Source organism: Neolamprologus multifasciatus, chromosome 7 (genome assembly GCF_963576455.1).
Source record: "Neolamprologus multifasciatus chromosome 7, fNeoMul1.2, whole genome shotgun sequence".
Taxonomy (NCBI): domain Eukaryota; kingdom Metazoa; phylum Chordata; class Actinopteri; order Cichliformes; family Cichlidae; genus Neolamprologus; species Neolamprologus multifasciatus.
This window is the reverse complement of record NC_140445.1, coordinates 17,101,810-17,111,579: the sequence shown is the minus strand read 5'-3', so window position 1 is coordinate 17,111,579 and position 9,770 is coordinate 17,101,810. Positions and strand designations below refer to the sequence as shown.

The 9,770-nt window shown below is 39.9% G+C and overlaps 1 protein-coding gene across 2 annotated transcripts in view; it reads left to right on the top strand.

The window, feature by feature from the left end:
- fibcd1b (fibrinogen C domain containing 1b) overlaps window positions 1-9,770 on the top strand; it is a 135,265-nt gene that overhangs the window by 22,438 nt on the left and 103,057 nt on the right. Inside the window, exon 2 of one of the 2 annotated variants that reach the window (XM_085168651.1) lies at window positions 7,245-7,328. The exons of the other annotated variant lie outside the window; for it this stretch is intronic. Within the exon in view, the coding sequence (XP_085024777.1) occupies window positions 7,245-7,328 (84 nt within the window). The remainder of the gene's footprint in view (window positions 1-7,244; window positions 7,329-9,770) is intronic. 2 annotated transcript variants of the gene reach the window in all.

Genomic DNA, 9,770 nt, shown 5'->3' with positions numbered 1-9,770 from the left:
CTTTGTTGACAGCAACAGCATCCTAATTGCACACACAAACACAAGAGTATATTTGGTAAAGGCACACCTTCACCATTCAATAAATTATTGTGGAGTGAAAAGGATAGATTTATAGTGCTTTTCCTGTTACCTTCGTCAGGAATAATCCAAATAATTCTCATCAAGGACTCCTCACAGCTGAACTTCACCAGCTTGCTTGTCTTTCTTCGTCCTTTCCACTCCCACATCAATTTCTCTCTTTGAAATTGCAGGCCACTTAGAGTTGTGATTGCTGTTGCAAGAACAGTTAAGTGCACAAGCACAATCATGCAAGGACAAGAAACACACTTACCTGGACACGCAAGCACACTCCTACCTGGATGCACAAGCACATTCACTGATACCCTTATGAACTTCATGCAGACACACACATGCGCGCGCACACAAATAAGACGCATCATTAAAAAGCAAGATGAATTTCCACCCCACAGTGTTGCTACTTTAATAGCAGCATGATAAGAAGGCAGACACTTCCTCAAATAGGCAAAAATGAAGAGCTGCGTCTCCTTAATGTATACATTTGCATATATCACTACGTGTAAACCGTACAGGCACTCATAAATAATACATGCATGTTAGGGATACTGGTGTCCTGCTTCATGGTACAGCTACCCTGCAAAATGACTAATGACTGTAGCTCAAATAGCACTACTGGGTCCCCTTACTTGTGTGTGTGTGTGTGTGTGTGTCCATGCATGTGTGTGTCTGCCCATCTATCTCTCTGTGTATGTCTATGTTTGCGACTGCGTTCGCACAAAGGGGGTATCCTACATCTTAAAAATTTGACCTTGGCAAGGAGATCAGATTTTGATGCTGATGGTGCAAGACAAATGTAGCGTTTGCTCCTTTACTCGTGTTAAAGGATATGTGCATGCATGTGTGTGTGTGAGTGTGTGTGTGTGTACATGTGTGTGTACATGAGTGGCAGTGCACGAGTAAAAGATGAGATGGTTGAGTGCTATCGGGTGGCAAGTGGTCATGTTCACTCTCTCTCTCTGAGGGGATGCTGTGCTGCAGTGGATATTGGTCTTCTAAGGTCAGGGGGTTAACTCAGCTCTCCGTAACAAAACTATAGTTGTGCCATCATAAAACACACAAAACCATTATTTTAAGGACACCAGCACCTAATCAATTTCACCCTGCTAGATATTTGTTAATATGACTACTTCCATACATCTTCAGTCCTGCATAAATAACAATGGGAAGGACAAGATCCATGAAAGATGAATATTGGGTTGTGGTTTACTGGGAATCAACAGATAGCTTAACATTTGGACCAGTGTCTGGGTACAGTAAGTTCTACCCCCATACTGACACTCTGGCTGACTTCTGTAAGTAGATGATGATAGCGGATCATCTACAGACATGATACAGTGCAGCTTTGGGGTGTCTTTTCTTTTAGTTAAAGTTGGAAGCTTCCTTTCATCTCAGGTAAGCATGTGTAAGACCATTAATCATCATTATTCTGGAAAGGCCGGCCTCAGAACTTGTTGAATTTTAAATGTAAGTCCCTGAATTAATAATTAGACAATGTTTATTTTGTTGGGTAGTGACATTTGAATCCTCAGAGAGAAAAAAAACAAAACAAACCCACAAGAAATAAATGACCGTAAATTTAAAAAAGAAAAGATTTGGATTAACTCCCACTTAAAATAGCCCCAAATTATCTTTAATATACAAGAACTTAATGAGTTCTTTGTGATTTTACATCGCCATATTTTAATGTTAAATACACTCAGAAATGATTCAATGCCCTCATAAACAGGACGCAATTGTGTGAGTAAAACACAGCTGATACAAATGTATATAAAATCAAAAGTGTATCTATTCAGATAAATAATCATTAAGGAAAATAAGCTTCATATAGACTGAATGTATACCAATCAAGTAGATTTGTTTTGATGAGATTCTGTTAAATGTAATGATTTACATTGTATAATATATTTACATGTAATCAAATTACTTTAAGTCATTATTTTGGGTATTAATATTTCCTTGTGGGTTTGGAAAATAACTTGTTGAAATAACTGCATGAATTGTTATTAAGGTATTAAAATGTTAGATTAAATGTATATTTTTTAATACTAATCTGTCTCATCATAGATTTCAAGGTGTATTATAGTTTATCTTCTTAAGATTTGATTACAAGCTAGAGAACATCACAATTTATTTTGGAGGAATGGCACAAATTTATACATTTAGTCATTATTTTCTCACTAATAAAGTTTCTGTTTGGTTTTGAGTGTTGTTTGGTATAGCAGTGTCTACAGAGAATGCACACTTAAGTAGAAAATCTCTTATATGAAACACTGCTGAACTATGTAAGGGCTTTCACCCCTACACAATATCCTTCTGCTTTTTATCCTGCTTTATATACCCCCTTTTTCTGCTTTTTTTCATCATTCTGTCCCCTCATTTAGCAATCTGTATGTCCCATTAAATGATTAGTAAGCCCACAAGTGAATATATGCAAAGCCTCTTTTACTCCATCAGCTTAGTGAGCACTAGGCTTAAACACACCTTGCTAAAGTCCCTGTCACACAGTCTCATGCAAAGGAATTCTGCAAAGCGAACTAATTATCCCAAGAACAACACGTTCACACAATCCAAATATTCTTAGATAGACTGGGGATACTGGCCTAAAAGGTTTATATTCACACACTATCTATGCACTCATGCAAATACATAGGTACGCTGATTAAAAAGCACACACGTACACATTCAGGCGCGCCCGGGATAAGTCTGAGCCCTCTCTGTCTTATCGAGACGTGCCTCATCAGATAGGATTCTGCTTGTAAGGTCCAACCAATAAAAAGCCCAAATATTCCATTAAGTGTAAATCCTCTCCGCTGGTGGAGCTTGTGGAGTCAGTTTAGGACTAGACAAACACTGCCAAGCAGTCATGCCCAAGCTGGGACCACTGCCAACAAGAAGCCCCACAGATATTGGTGTGTCACTGTGAGGCACGTGCGTATATGTTTGTGTGCACTGGCAGCATGAAACCCCAATGTGAGCATTAGCAGGCAGGGGAATGAACAAACTAAAGCTCTGATCCATGCTGCTCAGTATAATGGAAATGCAGAGACTCAGGAATCTAAGGGGGTTGCAGCTGCAACACATAAGCTTTTGTTCTGTGTGTATGTGTTCACATGTGATGCTTTTATAATATTTTTTGCCCTTTTGCAACAAAACGGGAGTACACGTTGTGCCCATGTGTGTTGGTGCACACAAGCATTTACGCATTTTGTATACTCACAACACATTTGCCTGCTTTTTATTACTAAAATGAATTTGTAAGACACACAAATTCATTAGCTTTCACTCTGCTATGTAGCTGACTTGTTAGTGCGTTGGTCATATCACCGTGGAGTCTGTGTTTATTTAGAAAAGCAGCTCTGTAGCTCTCTGTGTACTGCACAGACAGCTGCAATGTTTTAGGCAGAACAGACATAGATTTCTATCACTGACCCTAAGGCTGCTCATTAGAATTCAGCACACCTCTCTCAAATCTCCCGCTTCCCCCATCCACCCACCCTTAACTTTTTTCTCTCTCTCACTATCTTCCTTTATTCCTTTCTTGCTGTCTTACACACTGGAAATGAATGCTTAGAACAAAAAGGTGAGCTATTGGTTAGCCGAGATAACAATGACTATGTGAGTAGCATACGCGGCAAGTCGCAGCTGACAAAACATACACAAAGGCAAGCACTGCTGCACAACTGCATACATGTAATTGCTGTTTGCATGTTTATAACATGCAATTTTATAGCTACTATATTTGAAATATTAACATTAAAAAGCTCAAGGCATCCATCATACCTGCAGGAATCTGAGAGAATTATCAGCAGTCTCCCAACTTTAAGTGGATTTCAAGTGTGGCTTTTTCAGAAGGCCCACACAGTAAGTGTGTAGCTTTGTATAGCTGCCACACTTGCCCCCCATAAGCAGCCATTTCCACATTAAGAAAGCTTAATGTTTAGAGATTTCTCATTTGAGGTCATAAGCCCATTGCTCCAGAGTTAGCCATATTGAGCGTCTTGCTGCCACCAGCTGCAAGTGTAAAATGTGTATTCTGTCATTGGTTGACAAGTGGTTGCCCGAGGTTGCCCATATGGAAAAGATATATATAAATCGTATAAAGTTTGTATCTGTCTTGTGTGAAACTTGTATGAAAAACATACAAGAGACAGATATAAGATCCCTTGAAAAATTATATAAATGAAACTTGTATGTTTTGGATACTTACTAAAACAATATATGAAAGTAATGAGAAAGTGGCCACTTTCATGAGTAAATCATATTAGCCTTATATGATTCACTATATGGAGTAGGCCACATCTTATGCAAGTCTTTTATAAGCTTTTACTATTTCTTTTCCATATGGTTGTTGACTGACACTAGGTGAAATTGGTTGCAAACTTATCTGCAAACACTTGCAAACTGCTAGCTAAGCTACTTGAAAAAGTGGGACGCAAGCTGACAAAATAGAAAATTTTTCTTCAGAATAAAAGTTGTGCCTCATCATTGTAGCCAACATCTTTCACAAGGCATGACTTTTATTTTGATGGGAAAAGTTCTCTGTGTCTATTTTGTGTCGCACTTTTCACAGTTTCACTACAACTTTAAAAGTAGCTGCTCAGTGTTTTTCCACGTTTGTTTTGGGGTTTTTTTTGTGGACTTTGGATGACTGTGCCAATCTCCGACCAACCAAAGCAATCCCAAAGAGGCTTTTGCCACATCTTTCTCTAGTGTCAGGGAGTCATTGACTTGTCAGCAGATGTAGGTGACTGTGGCTTTTAGCAGTCGATTTCCCAGCGACTGCCATCAACCTCCAGCAACCACTCACCAGCTGGTTGGGGAATACATATTTTTCCCTGATGACCAGTGGTTTTTAGTTGGTTGTAGATGGGTCTCTAGGTTTGTGTGACTGGGGCCTTAATCACTTGGCCTTACCACTTGGCCACATGTTCATAAACAGAGCAAGTTAATGGTATGTCGTTAGAAGTCATGTGTCTGCAAAACCACAATATGAGTTATGAGCGTCACAACAGTCAGACAAATCAAGTTAGCTTAACAGTTAGCACGGAAATAGTTCTAAGGCCAAACCAGAGTTAAAAAATGAGTGTGGGAGGGTGGACATGCCATGTCTGCTGAATATAAGAGTCGGTGGTTCTTTGCCAAACCAAACCAAAACTTAACCAAACCCAACTTACTTCACCGCCTGGTTGCTGAAAATTAGTACAGCTTTAAAGTAATCTTACAATACTGCTCATAACAGGTGTAAAGACATATAGTCTTAGTCATATAAATTCACCAATTAAAATCTTGTGACACCAGGCTTGGATAGAAAACTCATTTTGATATATTAATTGCTAATGTTTGCTGCATCCATTCTTAAGTACTCGGCTGGGATTGGGGATGTGTGCTTTTGTGTTGGGGTTATTGTCCCTAGCTAATTGAGCAATTCCATTGGGGGAGGAGTAGTGTTTAAGGTCATGGAATAACGTGGTCTCTGGAAGCAGTTAGAAAGCTCACGATTCCGTAATTACTCTGCTTTTATCTGCGTAGCAGCTAGAACCGCTAGACAAACACACATATAAGCAGCACTAATCACATACTGTATCCTGAAGCATGTTCAAATTTCACACTGCACACATTTACCTGTATGAATAAGTGCTGGTTGCACACAGTGTTTTCCCCGCATGCAGTCAATTAAAAGTTACTTTTTGATATTTTCTATTTTACTCAAAGTAGAAGAAACTCTGTCCATGATTTCTGGAAATTGAACCTGTCATAAAAACTGAATTTAATGATACGTTTGAGATGTAAAGGAAACGTTTGAAAAGTCATGCTGAATATTTATACTGACATGGATTGGGTAATGTGGAATGACAGGATGCCACATCACTTGATGGAAATGAAAATGATGAATCTACTGTACAGAAGGTTGAATTCGTACATCCCGAAAATCAAAGTGGAAAAATGATGCAGCAGACTCCATTTTGGCAGACCTGAACAGTCTGAAGTGCAATCTGGCAGCGTTGGACGGCCTAAATCATAAAGTTTCAGAGGTGTTCGATTAGATTTAGGTCTAGCGAGTGTGGGCGTACAGTCATTGGTATCAATTCCTTCAATCTCCAGGAACAGCCTGCACACTCCTACCACGTGAGGCTGAGCATTGTTGGACACCAGGTGGAATCCAGGACCCGCTGCACCAGGATGGGTCTGACAGTGGGTCCAAAGATTTCATCTCGATACCTAATGCCAGTCAGGGTGCCGTTGCCCATTGGCTGTAGAGGTCTGTGCGTCCCTCCATGGACGCACAGACCTCCATTCCTCCCCTGATGATCAGTGACCTACTACCAACCCAGTCATGCTGAATGACGTTACAGGCAGTATAACATTCAACATGGTTATCCAGACTCTTTCAGGTGTGCTGAGGGTGAACCTGCTGTGATCTCTGAGAAGCACAGGGTGCAAGTTTTGGCACCAATTGTGGTATTCTATGGCAAATGCCAATCTGGTTTCATTGTGCTCTGCAGTGACCATGTAGCCCATTAGAGGATGTAGGTTCCTCATAAAGTCTGTTTCTGATTGTTTTCTCAGACACATTAACACCAGTGGTCTGTTGGATGTCATTTTGTAGTTCTGACAGTGATCATCCTGTTCCTCCTTGCAAAAAGGAGTAGATGCTGGTCATGCTGATGGGTTAAGGACCTTCTATGGCTCTGTCCGGCTCTCTTAGAATAACTGCCTGTCTCTTGAAATCCCCTCAATCCCCTCAAGGTCCAATGTGCTAGGACCTTTGCACCCTCTGTACGGTCCAGATTTCAGCTCACGGTACCAGTAGTGACACTGGCCCTAGCCAAACAGTCAGAAGGGATGAGGAGGGAAAAAAGTCAGTGGCCTCCACCTGTAAAACCATTCCTATTGTGTGTGCTCATTGTTACCCCTCTAGTGCACCTGTTTTTAATTTCATTAACACCAAACCTCTGCTGCCAGATCAATATCCTACAAGTTTAATTGACTTGATGCTAAACCGTGATTAAAAAGTATTCCTTTACTGGTTTTCAGGAGTATATATCCAAAACCTGTGCGTCTATGCATGTATGTGTGTGTTTGTTTGCATGTGCACGCATGCTTGATTGCACATGTGACTTGAACAAACGCCAACACTGGTGGCTCTATCTGTTTGTCCCATGCAGACGTTCTGTGAATGTGTGCCCAGCTCCTCTCAACTCAAACATCGCTGGTCAGATTCAGAAACAGCCAGGGAGACCCCAGCTAAGGTAAGGCCCCGTTATCACAACATGTACGCACATGTATACTTGAGCAATTTGTCTTTTTAACTGGTTGAATTTACACAAATCAAACAAATTATTTTGTCTAGAGTTTGAATTAGATTTCTGCAGAATAATATGTAAGTTGATATGGGGACTAGCAAACACTGACGTGGATAGAAATGGCTAAATAAAAAGCATCCAAACTGATATAATGTATAATATTATAATGATACAAATTAAATCCCCTTATTTCTTCCTCTATACTACGTGCACTCCTTATACACTACTATCGACTATCTGCTTTTCAGTCAAATCAGGGGCTGACATTGAATAGTTACTTGCTCACCTGTGGAGGAGATTATGTTTCACCGACAATTATTTTTTTAATCACCAGCCACTCTCTCACTCCTTTAGAAATGGATCGTTGTGTGTAACACATTATATTTTGCCACTGAGAAGCAGCAATTGCACAACCTCAGCCCAAATACCCAGATGCACAAGAGGAAGATGGATAAGACCCTGCAGATACTCTGAACTGAGAGGGGAGGTCATGGCTACACTGGGAAATGGAGCCTGATTGTATGGCAGATTATAATGAAGAAACTGCACTGAATGCTGTTATGAGTCAGATTCAAAATGCCAGTGAATGAAATGAGGGTGGAAATGGTGAACATGACTTCTTTTAAAACCAGTCCGTGCATGCCAGTTTAGCTTCAAAATATTTTTGTACCTTTCTGCGTGTATTAGTTTGGCAGCTCCAACGTGAATGTCTTCTGTGTATACATCGATTTGTGTCAGCATGTGCGTGTTTGTGTTTTGAGAAGAGGGAGAGAGGACGAGAGAGTGAGGATGCTTGGAAGAGTTTTGCTAGTTTCCTGCTTATCTAATGAGCAGGCAAAACCTTTTGTCCAAGAACTGTCTGCCAGTTCTCCTGCGTGGGAGGACATCATTTCCACAGAGAGGAATTCTCTCTGATTCTCTGCCTCTTCTTTCCGATCTATCTATCAGAATTCCCCAGTTCTCCTCTCAAATCCCCTGGTGTGGCTTGAGTACAGAAAGGAGAGGACGCGAAAGTCAGCCACTAATTACAGAGTGGTCTCTTGCTGTGAGATTGAGAGTCTCATTTACAAAAAAAACCCTAACTGTTAAGAGGCTGCTTGCATCCTGTTCTCACTGTCATTATGCCACTACAAATCTCAACCTGAGGTGGTAGACCGCGTACTCCGATGGGGCATGAAGCAGGTTGCTGTTTCGTTTCATTTTTACTGACCATCAAAACACAATGCAAAAGAAAATCTCTGGCTCCAGAAACATTTTGGTTGGTTAATAATGCATAAAAAAAGGTTAAATTAGCCACCTTTGTTTCTAAAGTGGAAAAGATGCCTGGTTAGTTTATTTCTTTTTACACTTGCTGTTTTCCATTTCTTTTCTGTTGTCTTATCTTATCCCTATGTCATGTTTATTATTGGGAACATTGTTTGCCACAGCACAATAAAAAAATAAAATCATAAAATTATAAGATCAACTTAACCGAATAACCACCTTGTTGTTGAGCCAGTGCGTTTCTACAGACCAAAATATTACCTGTAAACGGAAGAATGAGTGCATTTCCTGTGATTATTCTTCTATTGAAAAATAAATAACTCCTCATCCTCTACTTGTTTGAGCAAACATCCTATAATGACACATAATTATGTTATTGTTAAGTGACCTCGTCTTTTATTGACATTGTAAGTTGTAGGAAAAATTGACATCCAAAGTAGTAGAACTTCCCAGAAGAAAAAAGGCCTTAACAAAAAAAAGTCAGAAAACCTTTTAATCATTTTTTTTTTAATTTGATATGATTGAATACGTGTGTGGTGAAGTGTGGTTTGTGGCTCAGCTGCAGGGGTGGGGTGGAGCAGTGGGTAACTGCCAGTGTATCCAAAAAGAACTATAATAAAGCACAGTTGAGTGTGACACACTGAGTGAGTTGTGTCCTGTCTTCACAACATGCAATTTTGATGTCCTGTTGATTTTTAAAATAAGTAAAAAAAAAAACTTTTCAAATAAGTGTCTATGGGCATTTCAAGATGGTGCTGAGTAACACACTTCTACAAGGATTGTGTCTCTATCAGTGAACTGAGAGCTTTTCAGCAGTATTTCAGCAAATGCTTCCCAACAATGCAGTGTCTGTGGGCAGGAGGATGAAATCTGGATTGATAGATTAGCAAAACACAGAACTTTAACACTGAACTGCACTTTTGTTGATTCATTGTTGTATTCATAAACATGAAAAAAAGACTCTGCAGTCACATTAGGGAAAATGGTGGTTTGAGATTGCAGCAACACCAAAGTTACTGCAACCATGTGCAATGAATTTGTGGTTTTGTTGCCCTTTGAAAATGTTTCTTTGAAGACGAAGGGCAGGTATGAGATGAGTGATCAAAGCAACTTTGGTACATCAAA